General features: G+C 47.6%; 1 protein-coding gene across 4 annotated transcripts in view; it reads left to right on the top strand.

Moving 5' to 3' along the window:
• CEMIP (cell migration inducing hyaluronidase 1) overlaps positions 1–25,847 on the top strand; it is a 175,398-nt gene that overhangs the window by 89,457 nt on the left and 60,094 nt on the right. For 2 of the 4 annotated variants that reach the window (XM_032263840.1, XM_032263839.1), the window contains 9 exons: positions 2,835–3,122; positions 6,049–6,158; positions 10,542–10,688; positions 11,539–11,677; positions 12,707–12,943; positions 16,722–16,901; positions 20,037–20,107; positions 21,180–21,275; positions 21,954–22,075. In XM_032263840.1, coding sequence (XP_032119731.1) covers positions 6,065–6,158; positions 10,542–10,688; positions 11,539–11,677; positions 12,707–12,943; positions 16,722–16,901; positions 20,037–20,107; positions 21,180–21,275; positions 21,954–22,075 — 1,086 coding nt within the window. In that variant the 5' untranslated portion in view covers positions 2,835–3,122; positions 6,049–6,064. Of the gene's footprint in view, positions 1–2,834; positions 3,123–5,068; positions 6,159–10,541; positions 10,689–11,538; positions 11,678–12,706; positions 12,944–16,721; positions 16,902–20,036; positions 20,108–21,179; positions 21,276–21,953; positions 22,076–25,847 lie in introns of those variants that run through there. The other 2 variants (XM_032263841.1, XM_032263838.1) reach the window with 2 other exon arrangements.

The following is a 25,847-nucleotide window of genomic DNA, read 5'->3' as shown; positions in this document are numbered from 1 at the left end:
TCAGAGAAGGATTTCTGCATCACAGTTTGTCAGCGGACACTCCTGTCCTGCAGGAAGATCTCTGAGTTCTGCTTTCCTGTTTCCATGGTTTCTGGTGTCCACGAGGATAGACTTGGGTCCTTAGCCAGAAAAGGAGCTAAGTGGACCCTGTGCAGGTGATCCTGCAGGAGCCATGCATGGATTTAAAAGTCCATGGACAAGAACCCTAGGTCATAAAGGAAGAGGGCAGCATGGGAGCTTCCCTGACCACGAGAGAGCTGGAGGGGGATTCTTGCCCACCTTCCCCCAAGCTCACTCAGGCTTGATTTCAAGATCATGATTTTGTCTACCAGGGGCAAAGAAATGGCTTAAATCAAGCATTTACTCCTCCCAGTAAACTGGGTCAGATAAGCAGGGCGTCGTTTATGTTCCCTTTTTATAGAATGTGGCTTCTGGAACCAGACCGCCTGGGTTCGAATCCTGACTAGGCCACCTGCTAGTCCTGTGACCCTCTGCAGAACCTTTTTAAGCAAGTTTTCTGGGGAAAACAGGTGCACACTGAAGGTTGAGAAGTGTGGACTGTACAATACCCCACGCTCCTACCAGCGCCTATATTCTGAGATCCTGAGATAAGAATGCAAATCATTTCATCCTTAGGAATTAGAAGCACTACTTCTGGAGAAGAACTCCAGAAGTTGTGCTTCTAATTCCGGGCAGGCTTTGAACTCCGTCACTTATGTCCTGTGTGACCTTGGGCAAGTTATATGCTTTGTGCCTCAGTTTCCCCATCCATAAACCAGAGATAACAACTATACCTAGCTCAGAGTATTGCTTCGAGACAGTAAATTAGTCAACGTAAGCAAAGTGCATGAAGCAGTTCCTGGCATCTCACAGGGTCCCGGTAGTGTTTGCTTTGATTGTTACTGTCACCGTTACAGATGAGAGACCTGTGAGCTTCAGAAAAGCTGGGTAATTTGCCCAAGGGTGCCGTATTAGTTTGCTAGGCTGCCATAATGAAGTAGCATGGACTGGGTGAGTGCGACAACACAAATGTATTTGCTCACAGTTCTGGAGGCTAGAGGTCTGAGATCGAGGTGTCAGGAGGGCTGCTTTCTTCTGAGTCCTCTCACCTTGGCTTGTAGGTGGCTGTCTTCTCCCTGTGTCTTCACCTGGTCCCTCCTCTGTGTCTGCGCCCTAGTCTCCCTCTTCTTATAAGGACATCAGTCGTATTGGATTAGGACCCACCCATCTGACCTCATTTTACCTTAGTTACCTCCTTAGTCCTAAGTCCAAATGCAGTCACATTTTGAGGTACTGGGGGTTAGGATTTCCACGTATGAATTTGGGGAATGCACGATTCACCCCATAACAGATACATAACCATTAAGTGACATATCAGCGTAAACAAAACTGTGCCCAAGAGAAGTCACAAGGGTGTGGTTGATTCCAAAGCCTGCTACCTCTCCACAGGATAAAAAGTGACCTGTATGGGCCAGGCGCGGTGGCTCACGCCTGTAATCCCAGCACTTTGGGAGGCTGAGGCGGGTGGATCACAAGGTTAAGAGATCGAGCCCATCCTGGCCAACATGGGGAAACCCCGTCTCTACAAAAAATACAAAAATTAGCTGGGCGTGGTGGCGCGCACCTGTAGTCCCAGCTACTTGGGAGGCTGAGGCAGGAGAATTGCTTGAATCCAGGAGGTGGAGGTTGCAGTGAGCCAAGATCACACCACTGCACTCCAGCCTGGCGCCTGGCGACAGAGCAAGACTCTATCTCAAAAAAAAAAAAAAAAAAAATAAAAAAAAAAGAAAGTGACCTGTATGTTCTCATGTGTTTTTTTAAGGGAAGTGTCCAGTGTCATTAGCTCAAATAAAATATTTCCCATGAACTTTGCTAAGTGAAGCAGAGTGACTGTCTAGATTGTTCTATCCTGTCAATGGTACCATCTCTTTATCTTCCTTTGCCTAAGAAGGTAGCAGCTTACCATTCGGGAGTGTAGTTCCTTGCGTTCTTGCCTCTCTCTCCTCTTGCCAGTGAGATACTCAAGAGGCAGGATTCACAGCCGGTTCCTCTCTGTGCCACCCAAAGCACCTACTCCAGAGACCAGTGATATCTGAGAGTTGACATTTTTCAAGTCAGCATATCTCAGTTAACCCTCACAACAATGACGACTGGTTACCATAGCATTCTTGTTCCCATGTTGGCGACAAGAAGGCACAGAGAGATTGAATTGTCTGCCTGAGGTCACATGGCTGATGAGAGCCAGAGTTGGAATTCACACCCAGATTTTCAGGTCCCATCTCCCGTCTCTTCTCTCATGCCACGGACTGTCCCTGATACCAAGAGCCTTCATGGCTTGCGCACTGACAGTGAGTCCGTGTCTCCTGATTCTCACAGTGACCCTGGAATTTATGGCACACCATCTCAGCGTTACAGACTTTTAAACGGGGCACAAGGGGCCACATGGCACCCTCCGTGTGAGCTACGTGGCTGGGATCGAAGACTCTGCAGTGCATGCTCCTGGCTACCCCACTGTCCTGTAGTCACTGAGCTGAACCTTGCCTAGGTTTGCCTGAAGCAAGAATCGCCTCCTGCGGGGTGGGCAGGGAGGGAAATGCCTCTCTCTGCCATCTTATTCCAGGAAACCAGCTTCCAGGTCACCCTGCCAGTCTTATCTCACCTCCTGCCTCACAGCTTAAACTCAGTCTTTATCTTACCTCCTCCTCCCTCTTCTTCCAAGAATCCCTAGAGAAGATCCTGGCTCCCTATGAGGCTGAGGGTGCCATTGCTCCGTGGCCTCTCTGGAGGCTCCTGTAACAATTGTCTCCTTTCCCCTGTCTCCCCTTGCCCTGCAGGTGACGAGCCCTGGATCCGCTGACGCAGAGAGCGACGTGAGCAACCAACGCCTCCTGCTCCCGCTTTTCCTCTTTTGTCTCCTGGCCCTGAGAGGTCCAGCCACCACGGAGACTGAGCAGCAGCTGGACCTGGGGACAGCTGAGCTTCTGGAAAACCTTAGCATGTTATTGTGAAGACTTGCGGAGTATCTCAAAGTGCTGGCTTTTGGGAAAGGATGCCTGCATTTTCTTTTGCAAAGGCTCTGCTGAAGGAGTTTGCTGCACCCTTTAAGGGACAGGCCAGCTCAGGTCCTCATGGCTCAATCTCTGAGCAGCCCTCTAACCCAGTGAAGACAGCGGTCAGCTGGTCTCCAGCCAAAAGCTTCCTGCAGAGACTTCCAGCATTGTTAGCTAACATGCGCTCTTCCAATGCCTTCAACAGCTGGGAATTGTTTCAAAACGATCTTGCCAGCTAAGAAGCAGAATCCCAGTTCCTGTTGCCAGGAAGCTTTTAATGGCCAGTGGAGAATGCTGTCCTTTCGGTGAAAGAATTCCCAAGTGAAGTTTGGGAATCTTTTAGGATTCACTTCAACAGAACGTTTCTCAGGACATGTGTCTTCAGGCATGGGAAGCCACTCACGGGCAAGAAAGCCCAGATGACCACTTGCTCTGCAATGTGGGATTGGCCTCCGTGGGCAGGGCACTCTCCCTGCCCCCAGTGGCTTAGACAGCTAGGCCTGAGACATAGCAGAAGGTCTCACAAATGTTAGGAAAAGGGAGTTGAGCATTATTCCTCCATATGGAATTATTTTTGCATTTATCCAGAAGGTGACTTTTTTTTTTTTTTTTTTTTTTTTTGATCTTCGAAATCACCTGTGATATAACCTGAAGATGTCAGACCTTCAATGTCCAAGTCACCAACCTCCCCACTCTGTACCTGGGAAGTCTGAGGTCCGCAGAAGGAAACATGTTAATGGGGGTTACCCAACAAGTTAGGGCAGGAGGGGTGCCCCCACCCAGCCCACCACCCATGCCCTCTCACTTCCAACCTTGCTGTCTGTCATCTTCCTTGACCAAGGAAGGGTTCCTCAGGGCAGCCCATGATGATCGGGACCCTTTGGTAGCAGACAGCAGTCTATTATTACCTTTGGTTTTTCTAAACTGGCGGAGATCTGAGACCAGGGTTCTGGCTTTTCCCTGAGGACCATAAAATGCTCCTGTTCCTGATGTCCCCTTCTTTCTATTGCAAGGAGTGCGAAACGGAGCACTCCTCTTCTGGGGGCCATGGGAAAGGCACCACTCCCAGATGCTGTGATGCGTGACTTCAGCAATCTGGCTGAAGTGACGAGAATGGGCCCTGTTGTTCTCGGCAGAGCAGGCTTGGGTCAGGCGGGGTGGCGGTTAACAGGACACGGCATTGATTCTGTGAGTATCGTTTCCTCTCTCCCCCGGCCTCCCAAGCACACCTGTGTGGGAGGTACCAGGCAGAGGGCCCAGTGTCCTCTTTTCAGACCACTTGCCTGTCCCAACTCACTGAACTCACACAAAGAGCTTCACTTTGAACCAAAAGGTTGGGGGTGATCAGATTTGTCACTGAGCTGGTTTGCAGGGAGGAGCCTGGGCCGGGTGAGATAGATTTTGGCCCTTTTCTCAGTATGGGAGAGTATCTGTGTGTTTCTGGGCACAGCTACGGTCATATTCAGAGGAGGAATTGGGGAGATGGCATAGAAGCTGGAGCTGGCCACCCGCAAAGCCTGTCTAAGTTCCCTAGCTGCACTACAGAGGACTTGAACAAAGACTTCTCTCCAGGTGACATTATAGCCGGAAAAGGAAATCTCACATCTTGTCTTTATTAAGTTCCTGTCTTGAGGTTTACCTAGATTCCCATATTAACCTTCTGCATGAGCAAAAGGGGGAAAAACAACAATAGCTTCAATAAATCTGAAGTTTAATAAACTAGAAGTTTCATTCAGGCCGGGCATGGTGACTTGTGCCTATAATCCCAGCACTTTGGGATCACTTGAGGTCAGAAGCTTGAGACCAGCCTGGCCAACATGGTGAAACCCCATCTCTACTAAAAATACAAAAATTAGCTGGGTGTGGTGGTGCATGCCTGCAATCCCAGTTACTAAGGAGGCTAAGGCAGGAGAATTGCTTGAACACAGGAGGTGGAGGTTGCAGTGAGCCAAGATCTTGCCACTACACTCTAGCCTGGGTGACAGAGCAAGACTCTGCCTCAAAAAAAATAGTACAATAGCTTAATTCTCTCAAAATAAAACAAGTCCATCATACAGGGCTATTCTGGTTCTACGCAAGGTCAAGGCCTAAGTTTTCGCTCTACTTGCACTGGTATCCTCAGTGCATGCATGGCTCCCACTATATGGCCCAAGATAGCTGCTAAAAATCCAACTATCACATCTTCCTTCCAGCTAGCAGGAAGGAGAAGGGAGAGAAGAAAATCTCTCTGTCCTTCCTTTAAGGGAATTTCCTGGAATTCAGACACCATAGTTCTGTTATATTGGCCAGAGCTGAATTCCAAGGCCACAAGTAATGCAAGGGAAAGTGAGGAATGTAATCTTTATTCTAGGTAGCCATGTGCCCAGATAAATACCAGGGGTTCTGTTACTGAGGAAGGAGAAAATGGATACTGGGGACAATTAGCTATCTTTGCCACACCTTCCTCCTAGATAGATAAGAAGAAGGTTTACAACATGCGGGCATCTATATTTATTTACGTTTTCAATATTATTATCCAAGACTGATTAGACACATAGACTGATAATGTAAAGGCTAGAAAGCAGCCAGTCCACACCCTCAAAGATTAGAAAACTAAGATCCAGAGAAATTAAACAGATCGTCTGAGATCACACAGTGAGTTGGTGGAATCTAATTCCCAGCTCATGTTCAGTGGGAGTACTTTTGTTCTGTGCTGTTTCTTAAGAAAAAAGCTTCATTCTGGAGGGGAGGGAGTTTGAGTGCCAAGGATGAAATTCCATCCATCACTCAGCCTCTGAGCCACAGGACACGGGCAGGACAGTGGGAGGGTTTTCATGCCCCGATCTGCCCTGGAGGTGAGGCCGCTGCACTGGAGTGTGGGCTGGCTGGCGTGTGCCCATTCTGGCACTGCCTGTCCTGTGTCTGTGTGTGTGCATGTGACTCTGTCTCCATGTTGGCCCTGTGTATGGATTCCAGCCTGCCAAGGCTGCATGTCTGACTCTGTGTGCTTCTCTTTCAGGGAGCACGCTGCCAGGATGGGAGCTTCTGGGAGGCAGGAGTTCTCCTTCAAGGCCATGCTGACCATCAGCTGGTTCACTCTGACCTGCTTCCCTGGGGTGACATCTGCAGGTGAGCACTGCAAACACCTGGACCTCCGCATCTCAGCATGCAAGGCACGGCCCCTCACTGCTGCAAGGCTGCTCTTGTGGGAGCCAGGAGGAGGAGCCGTGGGAGTGGGTCAGGGTGACTGGGCCCCGGCCCAACCTTCCTCAATTCCTTGGTCCCTGGCACGATTCATCCTGGGCTTCAGTTTCCTCGTCCGCAAAATGAAGGCGTTGGACCAGAATCAGGGGTTGCAAACTCAGTGTCTGCAGGAGCCAGGCACCTGATACAAATGAGTGAAGCTCACCAGGTAGGGACAGTGGTCAGATGGAGAGCTGAGGCCCTTCTCTAGGGAAACACTTTTCTCCTTTCTAGCCAGTTGTGAGAGACAGGGACAATTTTACAATTTCAGAAGGGGTTTAGTACTGTAATCTTATCACCATTGATTGCTCTTTTATTGATGCTATTTTTATGTTCATTGAGTTTGATGATTTTCTATAATGAGAATAGAGAACCTTACATTGAATTTATATTTTGGTTTTTTCGACCCACTGATAGAAGAAAATAATCGATAACTAGTGAAATTCCTTCTTGAAGAGCTTTTCTGATTCTTAGGAGACATAGCAAATAGCACATGTTTTTTTGAGACAGGGTCTCTCTGTTGCTTAGCCTGAAGTGAAGTAATATGATCATGGTTCAGTGCAGCCTCTACTTCCCTGGGCTCAGGTGATTCTCTCATCTCAGCTTCCCTAGTAGCTGGGACCACAGGTGCATGCCACTATGCCTGGCTATTTTTAAAATTTTTTGGAAGAGACAGTGTCCCACTATGTTGTTCAGGCTGGTTTCGAACTCCTAGGCTCAAGGGATCCTCCAGCCTCGGTCTCCCAAAGTGCTGGGATTACAGGCGTGAGCCACCATGCCCAGCCAGTGGTCAGTATTTTAACTTTCCAGGCGATGATTGGCTATATTACCTGAATTCATTCATTTATCCCTTTCTCTTTTATTGAATTAACAAACACAAAGCGGGTATTGACTCTGTGCCAGGAACTGGGTTTGGGTCTATCTTTTAGGGTGGCATACCCTAAAGGTGACCCACCTTGGAGAGGTGCCCTCAGGTACTTCCCTTGATTATTTCCTCCCACGCCCTGGCACCTCTTTTGCTGTTTGCATATCAACCTTGTGGAAAGGGGCTGAGCCTCTGGTTCCGTCTGGCCTGTGCTTTTCTCTGACATCAGAGGGATGTAGACGCCAGCCATTGCCGTTCATGCTCCAAGTAGGTCGGGCTTGCACTCCTTCTCAATCCTGCTTCAAGTGGCCCCTCCTGGGAAAGTGAGGGTGGTTGCCATGGCGATATTTCAGCGAAAGCCCTGGCCCTCTTTAGCCACTCACTGATTCATACAAATGAAAAACCACGGACACTGGGCTTCACCGACAGCAAAACGTCCAGCTGCAAAAAAGGAGTGTCCGTTCAAGGCCAATCTTACATCTGCTGTGCTTCAGCCGTGGTATCAGAGCTTCTGGAAAGCGGGGACATGTGCTCACACAGGTCAGACTGACCACCTCCAAATCCAAATGCAAAATCTATTCAAATTCCTGCACTTGGAGAGTGAAAAGGGCCATCAGGATTGTCCTGGCGGATGTGGACTATACGACCTCAAGGCTTTGTCCAGTGGAGTTGCAATGGCTCCTTCCCAGCATGCTCATGGCTCCTTGCCTGGACCACTGGGATCCTCAGTTGGCTACATATGTTTCCCACATGGCTGGAAATTCACCACCTTCAAGCCTGACACTCTTGTCCAGGACTTGATGGAAGGAAGCCCAGTGCCTCTGACTGGCCTCTCCTGGAAGCCAGCCAAGTACCTGACCCTGTCTGGAGACAAAGCCAGCAGTGGGCTTCACAGCACAGCCCTCATGACCACCCTTGGCTGCTCTGTTTCACCGCAGAGAGCCCAGCCCACCCCCCGCTGGCTAGTCTGCTCTTACGTTAAAATGGAAAGTCCACTGATGAGCAAGCCCACAATTTTCCCGTTTTTTCCTTGTGTAACCACTGCTTGAGCCCCTTGGTGTTTACAATAGCTGGAAGAGCTACACTGGTGAAACTCCAAAAAATATGAAATTCTTTTCTTAATGAAAGAGATCCAAAGCCCGCACTATGGCTGACAGCAAGGCAGAGGGAGCCTAGAGGAGAGTTGTTATGGGGCTGGAAGCGGGGATGGGGATGAGACCCAGCAAGCGGACACTAGGATCTATACTCCGCTTTGCAGGGAAGAGGAGGGCCTTCAGGCGGGCAGACAGGACAACTCAATGTGGGTATGGGGTCCATATCTGGTGCTGTTGAGTGCAGATGAAGGGGGAACCCCATTCTAGATTTCCTTGACACCTATAAATATTGGACAGACACCCTTACTCTGGAGATGGCTGAATACAAACAAGAAACATTTGAACTGACCTGCCCGTAATCGCACTGTATTAGTCCATTTTCATGCAGCTGATAAAGATACTGAGGCCGGGTAATTTATAAAAAAAAAAAAAAAAAAAGAGGTTTAATGGCTTCACAGTGCCACATGGCTGGGGAGGCCTCACGATCAAGGTGGAAGGCGGAAGACACATCTTACATGGTGGCGGACAAGAGAAAACGAGAAGGAAGTGAAAGGCGATTCCCCTGATAAAACCATCAGATTTTGTGAGACTTATTCACTGCCAGGAAAAAAGTGTGTGGGAAACTGCCCCCATGATTCAATTATATCCCACTGGGTCCCTCCCACAACACGTGGGAATTATGGGAGCCGCAATTCAAGATGAGATTTGGGTGGGGACACAGCCAAACCGTATCATGCACTGATGCCAGAATCTCTCCCAGGGTTTGTGGCACTCTCTTTGCTCGAGAGACATAGCCTCTCCTAGGCTCCCTTCTGGGGGCCTGAGCTGTGAGTTTGCTTCCTTTCCTTCTAGCACCTGCCCCAGAGCTTCTCATCTGAAACCTTGTCTTGCCATGGGCTTACCTGCCCATCACCTTCCCGCCTCCTCATCCCCACCCAGGGTTATTTTGAAAGCGACTGTTTCATACTTCATACCCTTCTAGTCACAGGAAAAAGGAGGACACTGGGGCTTGTTCTTGGAGCCAGTTCATTCTCATCTTGTTTCGTCCATTGCCTCTTCCCACCTGTTTCCCCCTGGATTTTTCCATGCTGTTGATGGAGGGTGTTCCAGTTTCTGTGACAGTGCCGGTCCTCCTCACTCAAGTCCACCTCGGGACACTGCTGGATCAAACCGTATTAGCCATGTGAACATTGTGACTCCTCCCTGTGCCTCTACAGAGTTCAGGGAGAAGTGTCTCTGCAGTACCTACCCTGGGTCTTTTTAGGCTCAACTAAACATTCAGACTCATTAGGTGACCGTATGTCATACTAGTTATCAGACTTTCTTGGAAAATATAGAATGGGACACACAGATGCCATCAGAGCAGCATCAGGTACCTCTCTTCCATGGGAGTGGTCCTGACAGTCTTCCAGACAGCCATCCAGAAGCTATTCTCTTTGGTTCTCCAGGTGACAGCTCAGGTGAGAGGAAATAAGACTGTCACTGGACAAGTGTGGGGACCACTGTGTCTTAGAGACTTCATGCCCCCTGGAGACAGTAGCAACTCCATAAATGTAACTTCCAGGATTCTCACAAAATGTCCCATGATAAGAGTCACTGCTCTCAGGGAAGCCTAGAGTGTGACATCTCCACCAGGTATAAATATAAACTATTGTTCCTCCCAGTTTAGATGCCATTCACCAATCAGGGGTCACTTTTGTTATAAACAATGCTGCTAGGTAACAATTTACATAATGCTATCTTTCTCAGGTTTCCAGTGGAACGGAGCTAGAAAATTAACCAAAGGTCTAATTCTCATGCAGAAAGGGAAAGAGCTTTATTAGCTACTCAAACACTGCTTTCTGGAGGACAGAATGTCTTAGAATCTGAGTAAATCTTTGCGTAACTTTAGAGCTATGAATGTCCCGAGAAGTCGTCAGGTCTACCCTTTATTTTGTAAATGGGGAAACTGAACCCAGGAAAGGAAAGTGACTTATTCACAGACATGTGATGAATATAACTTCAGAGCTTGGGATGTCCTGAGAAGTCATCTGGTCTACCCTTTATTTTGTAAGTGGGGAAACTGAACCCAGAAAAGGGAAGTGACTTATTCACAGATACGTGATAAATATACATGCAAAATATATGACTGGTCGCCAAAGTTCCGGCCTCCTATGTCAGGTCTCTCAGCTCTCTAGGGTCTTGCTTTTACCTCTAACAGAGAGGAGGCAGGGTTCTTAAAGGTGCGTGGGAGCCCCCCTTTTGGCCTGTAGCATTCTTGCGTGGTGAGGCTGGTAGATGGGAGCAGTGACATCTCTCTGTCCTTGGCAGTGGCTGCTGGGTGCCCTGATCAGAGCCCTGAGCTGCAACCCTGGAACCCTGGCCATGACCAAGACCACCATGTGCATATCGGCCGGGGTAGGACACTGCTGCTCACTTCTTCTGCCACTGTCTCTTCCATCCACATCTCAGAGGGAGGTAAGCCCATCTCTCTCTGCTGTTCCCCCTTCCCTCCACTCCCCAGAGCTTAGCAGGTAGGATGCAGGTTGCCATGAGCTCAGATGGACAGAATAAACATCACATGCTTGGGGTTCATGTTGGCATTCGGTTGTTTGAGATAACCATCAGCTCTGAGCTGTTAGGAATGGCTCCTTGGAGGTCCAATCTTAGTGAAAGGAGCATTTGTAGAGGAAACTCCTTATTGGTGTTTTGAGTAATTTTGTTTATCTTATCTTTAGAGGCCTGGTCATTGAATGTGGTACATGCAGTGATGGCATTTGACCAGATAGGCATTATTTACACATTGCAAAACAGAGAGCAAGAAAAGTAATTACAGCCGGCCTCTATATCGGTGGGTTTTGCATTCATGAATTCAACCAATCCCAGCTTGAAAATATTCCAAAAAATCTGCATCCTTACCAAACATGTACAGACTTTTTTCTGATCATTATTTCCTAAAAATACAGTTTAACAACTATTTATACAGTATTCACATTGGATTAGGTACTGTAAGCAATCTAAAGATGATTTCAAGTATACGGGAGGATGTGCATAGGTTAGGTACATATATGCAAATGCTATGCCATTTGATATCAGGACTGGAGCATCCATGGAGCTTGGTATCTGTAGGAGGTGCTAAAGTCAATTCCCTTCAGATACTGAGGGATGACTGTACTTGTAAACACGCCAAGCATAGGAATGTTTGAAAGATGTGCCTTTTTGCCTGCCCCAGGGAGATGAGGGTGCTTAGGGAGTCTGCCCTGGGCTCTGATATAAGCTTACCCTTAACACGGTATTCTTAACCCTCCCCTCAATGCTACCTCTTCAGGCAAGCTAGTTGTTAAAGACCATGATGAGCCGATTGTTTTGCGAACCAGGCACATCCTGATCGACAACGGAGGAGAGATGCATGCTGGGAGTCCCCTCTGCCCTTTCCAGGGCAATTTCACCATCATTTTGTATGGAAGGTGGGTAGACCGCTCCTACAGGTCAATTGCTACCCGTGGATCTCACAAGGGGGAGGCTTTCCAAGACGGAGGGGGAGGCAAGAGGGCAAGGCTTGCCTGTAAGTTAGGAATCCTTCCGTTGTGTCAGATGGGGATCGTGAACAAGAAAGACGTAGTGACTTGGGAGAGCTGAAGTCCATGAGGCATATTACTTATGGTGGCCTGGGTGCTGTACTTGTTTTAGAGATGGGCCTGCCATCCTTTCAGCCACCTTGCAATCATGTTATGTTCAGGGAGGCTCAGCAAGTGTTTATATAATAGACTATGATGGACAAGATACAGGAAATTTCATGTGGTACCTGCCCCTGGCTGTGTTCCCTCTTTAAACAATTGAGAGCGCTAAGAAGTGATAGCCAGGAATGCACAAGGGGGTGCAGTGCATGTCCAGGTGATTCACATCTGATATGGACCAAAACATAAATCACTTAGAACTGAAAGGGAAACACGCCAACTTGTGAACTAATCATTGGCACTTCTGCTTGGCCCTGAGGGCTGTATTTTGGTCTGGCTTAGATAGAGTGGGTTGCTAATGTTTTTGCTGTTGTTGTTTTGAGATGGAGTCTTGCTCTGTGGCCCAGGCTGGAGGGTAGTGGCATGATCTCAGCTCACCACAACCTCTGCCTCTCGGTTCAAGCAATCTGGTGCCTCAGCCTCTGAAATAGCTGGGACTACAGGTGTATGGCACCTCACCTGACTGATTTTTGTATTTTTAGTAGAGATGGAGTTTCACCGTGTTGGCCAGGCTGGTCTTGAACTCCTGATCTCAAGTTATCTGCCCGCCTGGGCCTCACAAAGTGCTGGGATTACAGGTGTCAGCCACCGCGCCCAGCCATTAGTATTATTTTTACTGACCTTAAGTGATGAAAATGTGACTGGCTCTATAGTGGCCACGGTGGGAGTCAGGGAGGTGTGACTCCTAGGTTCCCTCTGGGTTCCACATCCAGCAAAAGGATGTGCCAGCCAACTTTGGGTACTTGTTTTCTCTTGCAGGGCTGATGAAGGTATTCAACCGGATCCTTACTACGGACTGAAGTACATAGGGGTCGGCAGAGGAGGCACTCTTGAGTTGCATGGGCAGAAGAAGCTCTCCTGGACATTTCTGAACAAGACCCTTCACCCAGGTGGCATGTCAGAAGGAGGCTATTTTTTTGAAAGGAGCTGGGGCCACCGTGGAGTCATTGTTCATGTCATCGACCCCAAATCAGGCACAGTTATCCATTCTGACCGGTAAGGTTTGCCTTCACTTAAATATACACTCATTCATTCAGAGTACACTTACTGAGTGTGCTCCCTGGCCAGGTGCCACTCTAGGTGTTGGGAGAACAGCAGTGAATGATACAGATGGGAATCTCTGCCTTCAAGGAGTTCTGTCCTTCCCCAGGCGTTTGCCTAATGATGCTGAATTGAAGAGGAGCAAGCATGCACACATATGTACACACAACATAGTTTCAGATCGTGATCATTTTTTTTTTTTTCCACTCAGACCAACAGGGAGCCAGGCCCTGCAGGGGCTTTATTTTGACATCACTTCGCTTCAATACAAACAGTCCAGAAAGAAAGTCATGTCCCTCTGGGGGTAGGGCAAGGGGGAAGAGTGGTCTGTGTTGCTTGGGAGCCCAACCTACAACCCAAAGGTGGGGGCTGGGCCGAGACTGCCAGCACAGCAGGGGAAGATGGCACCAAGAATGACACAGCGCATGGCTCAGCTCCCAGAGGGTGAGGCCCACAAGCTGTCACTGGCGGGTGCTGTCCAGGCCCCCAAGCCCAGAATGATGCAGAGGAAGGAGCTGAGCCCGGGAGCCTGCCTCTGCCCCTCACACCGTCTGCTTCCCTGGCCAGCATGAGCTCACAGCATCCAGGGTTGACACACAGCAGACCAGACCCTCCATGGCCACCAACTAGGGGAAGAAGGGACACAGAATGTCGCAGAGGGTCCTGTGGCCCACAGTAGATGGTACAGAAGGACCCTGAGACTCCTGGAAGTCATCTTCCAAGTGCTTACTGCGGAAAGTGGTGGTGAGACGGGAGACCACTCAGGCCTCCAGTTATGCTCCAGATGCTAAAGTGTAACTAGGGAAGACCACTTTGGTTAGGGTGGTCAGGGAAAGGCAGTGTAAAGAAGCAACATTTGAGCTGAGAAATGCAGAGTAAGGATGTGTCAGGGAAAGAGTGTTCAAGACAGACAGCAAGTGCAAAGGGCCAGAGGTATGAAAAGGTGTGACATTCTCAAAGGATGGGAAGGCCGCCAGAGCCACGGAGCACAGCATGTAGTGGAAAAGCAGCACACAGTCACATGGGAGTCACAAATTCGGGCAGGGCAGGACCTTGTAGGCCGCAGTAAGGAGGTGGTTTTTCTTCAAAGTGGAAGCAAAGTCACTGAAAGGCTTTAAGAAGGGCATGATCCGATTTAAAAGGATGTTCTGGCTGCTACATAAAGAATGGTTTTAATCATGCAGGCAAAAGCAAAGACGTTGCAGGGGGTTAGGAAGCTTCTCCTGTGGTCTAGGCAGGACATGGTGGTGGTGAAGACCCGGAAGCAATGGCAGTTAGTGGGTGTACCAGAGAGATGTTTGGAAGGAAACATGGGCAGGTGTAAGCTGGCAGATTCTGCCGAGGCTGGACCTGTCCTGCAATCCCAGGGGCTTTCATCCTGGCCCTGCAGAGGGGAGGACAGAGATGGGGTAGACAAGTAGATCCAGAGCTATCCTGGGGCTTCTTGGGGAGGGAGTCAGCTGCATTCCTCAAGAGCAGGGTCCAAGCCATGGGTGTCACCATGAAGGCAGCAGGAGCCAGCTGCAGTCAGGGGCAGGGTGGGCAAGAACTGAAGAGCTTGCTGGTGCTCACAGACACCCAACCTTGCCGGTAAATATTAGTAGCTATAATGCGGTCACTAGACTTTCTCCCCGCAAAACACTGTTCATCACTTCACCTGTCAAATGTACTTTGATCTTCATCAAAATTCTGTGAGGAAGGTTCTGTCATTATCCGCCTTAAACAGATGAAAGCACTGAGGCTCATGGGGCTAAAATTACTCAGCCACAAGGTTGGAAAATATTGGAGATGGGATTCAAACCCAGGTGTGCCCGTATCGCCTCCACGGGCTGCCTGGTGACAGCCATTTGCCTTGGCCTGAGCCTGAGCTAGCCTGAGCCTACAGATAACAGCTGACTCCTTGATTGACACAAAGTATGTCAGGGAGCCCTTGCTTTCATACTAGAGAGGATGGCCTCTTCAATTATGTGCTGATCTTTTCTGTGCTGTTTTTTAACTAAGTACAACACTGTGACTTGAGATATCCAACTTAAAGTTTATGTACTGGCCTGTTAATGAGAAGTGATCTGGACAGATGCTGTGGAGACTGCACGGACAGAATGCCTGCTTATTGCGAATATCTTTTGCCTAATGTATGTGCTGGAGATCTCAATAATGTGATAGATAAATGTGTATGAGTAAAGATATTAACAAGCACATACACACACACAGGTAAATGCAGGCAGAAGTCATCTGAGAAGGTTACAGGAGGGCCGGGCGCGGTGGCTCACGCCTGTAATCCTAGCACTTTGGGAGGCCAAGGTGGGTGGATCACCTGAGGTCAGGAGTTCAAGACCAGCCTGGCCATCAGGGTGAAACCCCATCTTATAAAATAAAATAAAATAAAAAGAAGGTTACAGGAGCGGAAGCTTAGGTCAGCTCCTGAAAGGTAGTAGGTGTTTGATCAGGTAGACAAAAGGTGGGAAGGAATGATGAAGGCAGAGTGGGCGAGTGGGGTGGTCACTGGGCACTGAGAAGCACTTGGCTTGCAGCAGGAGCTTCCTGGGGAGGGACAATGGAGGGTTTGCAAGGTTACGTGGGGTCGGACCAGATTGTGCCAACAGTTGAAAACAAGTGTGAGGACCCAGGAGCACCTATCTAGCTACACCAGTACCAACACTGTTTTTCTTTTCCAAAAACCTCCTTAAATTATTTTTCCAGATTCACTTTAGAAGTATGTTCCTTAAGTTCCAAGACATATTCTTTAGGAATTTCCACTGTAATTGCACAAAATCTTTATCCTTACATGGGGGAAAGTTGGAGTCATTACAAAATCGTGTCTTTGCTTTGTAAATTCTTCTCACCAGGGGTATAGATTTTCTGTATATGATTTTTATTTTGTGAATATTTTATGTGTCTGAGCATAGGTTATCTGTTAATTTGGTGATGATCAGTTCTTGCTATTATAAGAGATCTGCTCTCTAACATTGCACAATACTATATAGTACACTTAAAATTTTAAGAGGGTAGATCTCAAGGTAGGTGTTCTTACCACAATAAAGTAAAATAATTTTTAAAAAGTAAATGGGAGAAAATAGCAATGCAACAACATTTGCAATACTCAAATATTGCGTGACTGCTACTGTGTGAATCAGAGATTACATTTTAATGATTCTAAGATGCATTATAATAAGAATCCTTAACAGGTCAATAAATAAACTTTACATTGGATCTCTGCAAATAACTCTCTGCAAGCTGCTCTGGGGTGGGATAAGGGATTTAGGATACTCTCCATGTCATCTCCAGGAATTCTGAGATTGGTGTTTTAATCTGGATCAAAGATACAAATTCCTAATGCCCTAGCTATCTGAACTATCTCTAAAAGCCAGGCTCTTGCAAGAGGCATGATCCTCTGCCTCCAGGATGAAAGGGGAACATCAAAAGTCCTAGACCTCAAGTATGTGACCCACTCAACACCCTGGAGCTTGAAGTCTCCACTGCTGCAATCATTTCTTTGGCATTTTACTCAGCGAATAAACATTGTGGTCAAATCCCTTCTGCTTGGATATCACTGTATGGTATGCAAAATAATTAAACTTACTTGTTCTTTAAAGAAGCGGCTTCCTTCTTTAAGAATTGCAGATCCTGGGATCTCGGATAGCATGTTAGCTGTTGCAGCACAAACATGTGCTTAGAGCTCTCTTTTTTGGCTGCTGTCAAGACTATTCAAATCTCTTCTCTCTGCCCTTTTTAGGTTTGACACCTATAGATCCAAGAAAGAGAGTGAACGTCTGGTCCAGTATTTGAACGTGGTGCCCGATGGCAAGATCCTTGCTGTTGCAGTGAATGATGAAGGTTCTCGAAATCTAGATGACATAGCCAGGAAGGCGATGACCAAATTGGGAAGCAAACACTTCCTGCACCTTGGATTTAGGTACTGCCCCTCACTTCGGTCGCTACTGGGCTCTGGAATACTGAAGCCACCCTATCCCACTGAGAATGTACCTTTCCCATCTCCTGTCCCCACAGCCATACCATCCTGAATGACGTAGTGGATGCAGGGATTTACATTTGACATCTGCATTTCATATGTTTGGAAATTGTTCTTAAAGAAAGCTTGTTTTTTCTTACAAGCGTAGATCACTCATAAAACACAAAAGCTCTCTGTTTATATGAACTCATTCAGCCGGCCACTTACAAGATGCTACGTGAGCACCTACTGTGTGCAAGAGCCATGTCTCTGATGTGCAGCTAATATTCATTTTCCCTTTCTTTGGGAAAGGGCTCATGTCATGGCGTGGGGATTGGCAGACAGTTTTTGAGAGGTGATGTGAAGTGTCTCTGCCGAGCCAAATGCCCAAGGAGAAGCAGCCCTTTGCCATGTTCTAGGGTGTGCTGTGTTTGCCTTGGAATGCAGCATCATGTCTGACATCGGCAGGCACGCACATCGGCACCAAGAGGGGGCTGTTGGTCCCATAGTAAGCATGCCTTTTTAGAAAAATCTAATTCAAAGTTCCGGGCTACATGTGCAAGATGTGCAGATCTGTTATATAGGTAAACGTGTGCCATGGCGGTTTGCTGCACCTATCAACCCATCATTCAGGTATTAAGCCCAGCACGCATTAGCTGTTTGTTCTGATGCTCTCCCTCCCTCTGCCCCACTCTGCCAGGCCCCTCTCAGTGTGTTGTTCCCCTCCCTGTGTCCATAGTGAACACGCCTTTTTATGATGTTGAATCAAATCTCAGCTCAGTGGAAAGTTGAGGTTATCTGTTCCATGGCCGTTTGGAGATTCTGATGCTCCTCCCTTCAGCTTCCCACTTCCGGGGGCAAGATGAGAGGCAAGACAGAGACTTTTCTGGGCTTGGAGCAAAGCAATTTTGCTGGCTAAGCAGAAACGCCCTGGGCTAGGGAGGGCTGCTGCAGGTTCCGGTGTGCGTTCCGACAGCCCAGAGGCAACTTCTCCTGGAAGGAAACTCGAGCAGGAAATTTCAGCAGCCAAAGATGACAGTAATACCTTGGAATCGTAAGGCTCCTTTGTCGGGAAACAGTAATTGCACTTCCATTCTGTTGTTTTATAAACCAAAAGGCCAGCCTATTAATTTACAGTGAGCTAGAAACACCAGGGAACTGACTACTTAGAGCCTCAGCAGAAGAAAGTGGCTGAGGACCCAAGATCTGGCATCCAGTGGCCTGAGTTTGAGTCTGGGTTGCACCTCCTAGGAGGTGTGATTGCAGGCAAATGACTCATTCTCTGCCTGGTCCTACATCTGTAAAATGGGATATACCAATGGGACAATTAAATGTGATAATATGAGCAAAATATTTGTCATCACGTCTGGCACAGAATAAGCACTCCAGAAATGTTAGCAACTATTTTCTCCTTATAAACAAGAGCCACTGGAAAGATGGGCACTCACCATCTTTTGCCCATCTGTTCATATGGATGAGGGAGATACGTAGGCAGAAATCACATTTCCACGCCTCATTTGTATAGAGACACTCTTTGAGTGGGAAACTTAAGGTGTCTAAAATCCATAGGAGAACTGAGACCTGGACCCTTCATTTGTTCGTGCATTCGGGAAATGGTTATTGAACACATAAGGTGGGAGGTACTTGGTTAGACCAGGTGTTCTGAGCTCTCGGGGGAAGACAGATGTGAATGGAAGTTGGTGATGAGGCCTGAGAGAGCAAGAAAGTGGGCAAGGGGAATTTCGTGCAGACGCACATGTGAGGACGAGGCCCAGCCGGTCCCATAGAGAGACTGGCAGCTTTGGAGGCCAAGGGGCAAAAGAGTGGCTCTCCCGAAGGTGAGGTTGGCCAGGCCGACCTCAGGTGATCCGCCTGCCTTGGCCTCCAAAGCGCTTGGGTTACAGGCGTGAGCCACTGCGCCTGGCCGATTGACAGCTTATAGTAAGCGAGGGCTACTGTAGAGGAGGAAAACCTCTTTCCTTCTACTCTTCTAAATCCTTGGCTGGAGCGCCGGTAGCAAATCGCTGATTAACAGGCAAACAGCACACAAATGTATTTCAGATGGTAAGTTTCACATGACATGGGAGCCTTCATAAGGAAACAAGGACCCAAAGAAACAGTTAAACTGAGTGTCGGTACACAGGTTTGGTGAAGTGGAGAGCTGTGGGGAAATGTGATAGGACAGAGATTTGGGCCAAGCACGGTACACGGGGAAAACTTAGCACGGTCTGTCCCTGCAGATTCCTCTTGGCTTCCTAATGCCCTTGGAGATCGGAGACTATGCTGTCACGACTATCCTACCGTGACTGACTACCCTAGCCATCTGCCTTTGGGGATAAGGACGCTCTTTTCCTGAGAATAAGGAAGGCCCCTCTCACATAAGGGTCTTGGACCTGCTTCAGGGGAAAGTCAGAAACTCCTGCCTGCCATTTCTCAAATTCCGTCAGCTTGAAATATTCAATATGCCAAGCTGCCATTTTTGGGGGTAGCATCTCCTGAACCCCATTACTGCATTAGGCATGATACAAAATACCTAAGACAAAATGGGGTAAGAAAACCTTCCTGCCCTAAAGCAGCAGATGCTTGCATGAAGGAAAGATGGGTGTACAATTTTTCAAAACCTTAGATCTTCTTTTTCACCTTCCCTCTCCATTAAGAAGAGACATTCCTTTCCAAGCCCCAAGGCAGATGGTTCGAGTGGTCAGTCACGTTAGCCTCTGATATTTTCCTCGAGCTCAACTCCAGGGGAGCTGAGCATGTTCTCTCTTGGAACGTGTTTTCCTAAAGGTGTCCAGGCACTTGCTTCAGGACATAATTGGGCTTGGCAGTGGTGCGGTAGGTCTGTTGGCTTGTTTGTTTATTTGTGATTCATACTCCCATCTTCTGCCAGAATGGAACTGAAGAGGCTCACAAGAAGCAGACACCAGGCAGGCCAGGCAGCGGCTTGCAAAGAAAGGTGCTTCTCCTTCTGCAGAAGAGAAGCCCAGCAAGTGAATGAATTTCCCCCAAACAGCAGGGAGGGACGGAGGGAACCCACACCCTGTGCAGGTTCAGATCGTGAATAACTTCACTTTTTGTTTGTTTTTTTCTTTTTTTCAGACACCCTTGGAGTTTCCTAACTGTGAAAGGAAGTCCGTCTTCTTCAGTGGAAGACCATATTGAATATCATGGTAATTAATAGCTGACTAGAGGCCTGATTCCCTCCAGTGTTTCTCTGACCAAGAGACGCAGGGTTTTTCTGAACAGCCCACTTTTCTCCGAGCATGAGTGCCCAGCTCCCAATGCCTAGATGAGTGAGCAGATGCTTAACTGGCCATCATACATGGAAGTGGCAAAGAGCTGGCCAAAGGCCCAACACATAATATTTACCTTTTCATGGAAGTCTTCATTGACTTAATCTAAAACCTAGAAGTGGCATAGAAAAGATGAGAACTGGGATAGACCCAACAAGGGTGGTACTTTAAAACCAGGCTGGGTGCATTGACTCATGCATATAATCCCAGTATTGTGGGAGGTTGAGGCGGACGGATCATTTGAGGTCAGGAGTTCGAGACCACCCTGGCCAATATGGTGAAACCTGGCCTCTACTCAAAATAAAAAAATAAATAAAAATAAATTAACCAGGCATGGTGGCAGGTGGCTGTATTCCCAGCTACTTGGGAGGAGATCACGCCACTGCACTCCAGCCTGGGCAACAGAGCGAGGCTCCGTCTCAAAAAAAAATTCTAAAAAGAGCTAAAACAACACTTTAGATGGGTTTTCAGGACACAGTGGAGCCTCCTTTGCCCAGCACAGGCTGCGGGCAGTGCTGCAGCTCTAACGCCCAGGAGGAATTCAGCCCGTGAGACATGCTAGAGCTCTACAATCTGAATTTGCTGGGAGGCTGGAACTAAACTTTCAAAACTGACACAAAAGAATGGACAATAATGTGTTTCCCAAGTGAATGAATGTCTTGATTTTCTTTTGTTTACTTAAAAAATATTTGTAAATAAGGCCGGGCGCGGTGGCTCACGCCTGTAATCCTAGCACTTTGGGAGGCTGTGGTGGGTGGATCACCTGAGGTCAGGAGTTCAAGACCAGCCTGGCCATCATGGTGAAACCCCATCTTTAAAATATATATATATATATTTGTAAATAAATGAGTCAGTGTCCATGTGTGTAGGGGGTTTCCTTGCCTTGGAATTACAACTTTTTTAGTCTGGGGACCTGTCCAGTTCCTAAAGGATCTGGTTTCTCTGACAGGACACCGGGGCTCCGCCGCTGCCCGAGTATTCAAATTGTTCCAGACTGAGCATGGAGAATACTTCAATGTTTCTTTGTCCAGCGAGTGGGTTCAAGGTGAGGCGTTTCAGACAACTTGGTGACACCTAACAGTGGGATGGAAGACCAGAAATCACTGTCTTTGCAGAACTAGATTTGCCTTATACCAGTCGGACCACTATAACTTTTGCAGGATCAACTAAAAATGTGCAGCTGAAAATTGTCTTTAATTAATCAAGCCACTTTAGCCCGTAACCCAAAAGGGTGTTCTCCCCTGGTTAAGATTTGAATTTCATCTCAGCTGGGGCCTGTGACATTCAGCTTAGTTCACAGAATATCTTTGATGTGCCAGGCAGTGGCACTGAACAGGAAACACAGATAGGAACGGAACCTGACCTTCAAATAGCCTACACCACACACAGGGACTGCAGAAGGCAGCAATCCTACTTGCAGTCCTTGGATAATGGATTTACAGATGGGTTTTCTTTCTTTTCTCTTTGTTTATTTGCTTTTGCAATAACCCAGAACATAAATTGCTTTTACAAAAGTAAGAAACCTCATTAAGAGAAACTCATTTTTAATTAAAACGTGGGAGAATAGGCAGATTGTTGAGAGCCACCCAAGCCCCAGCCTGGTGCAACCACGGACAGATAATATTCAGTTCCCGTGGTGCCAAGGATGCCGGGAGACCACACTGAGTGTGACTTGCCCTCACAGGTAACTTCTGTCTGACTCTGCTGTTTGCTTTTTGCCTAGATGTGGAGTGGACGGAGTGGTTCGACCACGATAAAGTATCTCAGACTAAAGGTGGGGAGAAAATCTCAGACCTCTGGACAGCTCACCCGGGAAAAATCTGCAATCGTCCCATTGATATACAGGTACCAAACTCACAGCAAAAATAGAAAATAGAAATGTGCTGTTTTGAAGAACACTCTATAGATCACGGACATTCTTGTCACTTGGGTGTTGTGATTCTCGTGGCCTTCCTGTGAGGTAGGTCAGCCAAAGAGTCCCGTACCCACTTTAGAGACTGAAGCAGAGGCTTACTCTCTGCCCAAAAGCGAGGACTGGTTCTCTCCTGAGTCCAGCTTCTGAGTTCCTTCTCTTTAACTTGCCTCTTCAGCCATGGCTGAGAGTGCCCCCACTGCAGGGATGGGTTTGGCCTGCCCAGCCTCACTTCCCAGTTGATTTCCTTAGGGACCTTGAGTGCATAGGATGCAGCTAGGATTTGGGGTACAGGCCAGGCCAGCCCAGATGGAGAACACACACGTGGCCTTGTTCTCGACTGAGCTAAATCAAAGCCAGCATTCATAGAATGGACAGTGTTTGCTCAAAATCTTCACTTGGAGTTAATTCCATCTGAAGGGGACCTTGATGTTCTCAGTTGGCTGCATCAAGAAAGTGTTGAGTAAATACACAGGCCTCACAATTCACCAGCTCAGCCAGTGGGGTGCTGAGCGTTGGGCACCACAGGAGGGGCAGGAGAAATAGGCAAGGTCAATGAGATTCACTTCCTTATGCCCAGCCTTGTTCCAAGACAAGATCTGAGGCTGCTTAAATGCTTGATGGAGAATTAGGAGCCACTGGAGCTGGGCTCGGTGGATCATGCCTATAATCCCAGCACTTTGGGAGGCCTAGGTGGGCAGATCACTTGAGGTCAGGAGTTAGAGACCAGCCTGCCCAACCTGGTGAAACCCCCTCTCTACTAAAAATATGAGAAAAAAAATCACCTTGGCATAGTGGCAGGTGCTTGTAATTCCAGCTACTTGGAGGGCTGAGGCAGGAGAATTCCTTGAACCCAGGAGGTGGGGGTTGCAGTGAGCTGGGATCGCGCCACTGCTCTCCATCCTGGGTGACAGAGCGAGACTCCAACTCAAAAAAAAAAATAAAATGGCATTTGAGAAAGGCCATCCCCGCCCATATTATCCTCCTTTAATATTATCCCATATTATCCAATAAAAATAGGGACCACATGTGTACAACACTTTTTCTTAGAATCTTGAAGCTCAAGTCCCAGGTCAGCTCAGGTCCCAGGCCGTCTGTCTGTGCTTTCAGCCTGCTGCACCATCCTGGGCAGAACTAACTTCCACCCTCTGTCTTGCATCATAGGAAGGACCACTTATCCAAGGGAGGATCCTCTGTTCTGCACTTAGCAAAGGCTGGAGAAAACTTTCTCATTCTTTGGCTAAGGCTCTTCCCTTCACATGGCTTCAATGTTATTGAGAAGGATTTGCCCAGATTAAGTTGCAAGTCGCAGATTCTCCTTGGGTCCAACAGAATCAAAAAGCACTGATCCCCCATAGCACATACTTTCCAGATTTAATTTTAATTTTCTCTCATAACCTTGAATGTTCCAGCTTTAATTCTGAAATAGCCATAATCTTATCCCTCCAGTTCACTTGACCACAGGAAGTCTAGCTCTTTACCAATATCCCCTCTCCAAAGCCTTCTGGAAATGCTCAAGGAATGCTTACATGGTCTACAAATCTCTCCTGGTGTTTGCTCTGCCAGTCGTCTGGCTCCAGACACTGTTGATTGGAAGACCACCTCTCAGTGCCAGGAAAACAGCATTTCTTAGACATTTCCCATTCTTGCATTTACTTTGCCCCTAGCACAGATGCAGGCGCTTCCTTGAGTGTCTCAAAACACACAATTAAACCCAGGCTGAGAGTTCCGTAAGCCAAGACCCGTCGTGGGGACCCAACTCTACACTCCGTAACTATTAATCTGTTGCCATATTGCAAGGCCTTCTCTTCCAACGAAAAGAGTCCACTTGGCGAGACATTCCCCGAGTTCAAGTTCTCCATTATTTGAGGTTCAGAGAATAAAAGACCCAACAGCAGTGCGGTCCCCTTACTCAGAAGCTCAGGCCAGTCTTCCCACAATGAAAGCTTTCAGAACTCCCAATTCCATAATAAGACCCTTGGATTTTTCTTGGCAAAACCATGGTCTACTGAGTTGGTCATCTAAAAGGTGAGAGTCACGTGCCTCCAATGGTGAAGTCAAGCCTCCATCTCTACTGAAGAGAAGGTGCTGTCGCGCTGGAGAGATCAGGCTTATTCCTAACTCTTGCCACCGATCTTTCACCAATGAGCATCCCCAGACTTAGCTAGAGGATCTCTTTACATCCATCAAAGGTAAAAATGGTGATGGAGAATATGATCCTAGATGTTTCCAAAACCAGAAAAGCAAAGCCAGTCTTGTCTAGGCTCACAAGAGGTGAGAAAGGCAGGATTCCCTCCTTTTTAGAAGGTGACAAATGTATCAGCCAAAAGCTGAATGCCCTTGTTAATTAATCCAGGGAGAGACTGAAATGAAACAGAACTTCCCACGTGCTCATTTTTGCTACAATTGCTAAAATGCAGTTTTCTCTGGTCAGCTGGTGCCCCCACCTCCCCGGTCCTGAGCTCTTACGTGCTCCTCTTCATGCTAGTGCCTGCCCCCAGTGCCCAGCTCCGTGCCATACACAGTGGGTCCCGGGATACCTGCCATGCGCTGACATAGTCAGAGCCTCTGGGCCGGGGAGTGTCAAGGACATTTGCAACCTAGGCAAGATTGGAGGAGGCAGGTTGGGAAGAAAGAGGAAGCAGGAATACTGCACAGCTGACCTCAAGAAAAGCTTTTCTAAGATCTGATATTTTGTGATTCTGAAAAAAAAAAAAAAAATAGCAAAAACACACTGTTTCTATGTCTTGCCTTTCGTTTAGTTCTCCTTGGCTGAAAATCCTCTTGCCTTTTACCTTCTCTGTTAAAACCCAGCTACCCTTCAAGGCCAGTGGGATCTACTGGACCCAGATTTCCTTGGGGGACATCAGGCAGTCTATGTGTCCCCCACAGCAGCCAGTGCAGTGGCTGGGGGGCAGCCTGATGGTAACAAAAACATATTTTGAAGCCAGAGAGATCTAAGTTGGCCAAAGAGATCACAGTGCTACCACTTGTGAGCTTTGGCATGTCAGCAAGGTGTCCACAGTGCAGAATTTAAGAAAGCCCGCTCCCTCCAGTGCCAACTCTGCACTTTGCATGGCCCTAAGAGTGGATTTTAAATTAAATTTGGTGCCCTGGGTACCTCACTCACAGTCTTGTTACTTAGTGTCTCAGTTTCCTCACATGTAAAAATAGGGATAATAATTGTTTCCTCATGGGCGTGTTTTGTGGATTCAATGCAATGAAATGTGCAAACTGAGAGTGGCCCATAAATGTTTTATTATTTAAAATTAATTTATTGGCCAGACACGGTGACTCATGCCTATAATCCCAACACTCTGGGAAGCCGAGGCAGGTGGATCAACTGAGGTTAGGAGTTTGAGACCAGCCTGGCCAATGTGGTGAAACCACATCACTGCTAAAACTACAAAAATTAGTGGATGTGGTGACAGGTTCCTGTAATCCCAGCCACTCGGGAGGCTGAGGCAGGAGAATGGCTTGAACCCAAGAGGCGGAGATTGCGGTGAGCCAAGATGGCTCCACTGTTCTCCAGCCTGGGAGACAGAGTGAGACTCTGTCTCAAGTCAATAAATCAATGAAATGAAATAAATTTATTAGTTATATTGATAATTATTTTGTTATTATTATTATCAGAAATAACAGTAAACTCAGTCTACTTAAAGATCTGTTTCTGTGAATTATGGTGGATTCCTTTCTACTATTCTC

Source organism: Sapajus apella, unplaced genomic scaffold (genome assembly GCF_009761245.1).
Source record: "Sapajus apella isolate SASKATOON/1434 unplaced genomic scaffold, GSC_monkey_1.0 scaffold139, whole genome shotgun sequence".
NCBI lineage: Eukaryota > Metazoa > Chordata > Mammalia > Primates > Cebidae > Sapajus > Sapajus apella.
The sequence above is the reverse complement of the archived record's forward strand: the minus strand, read 5'-3'. Positions and strand labels throughout refer to the sequence as shown.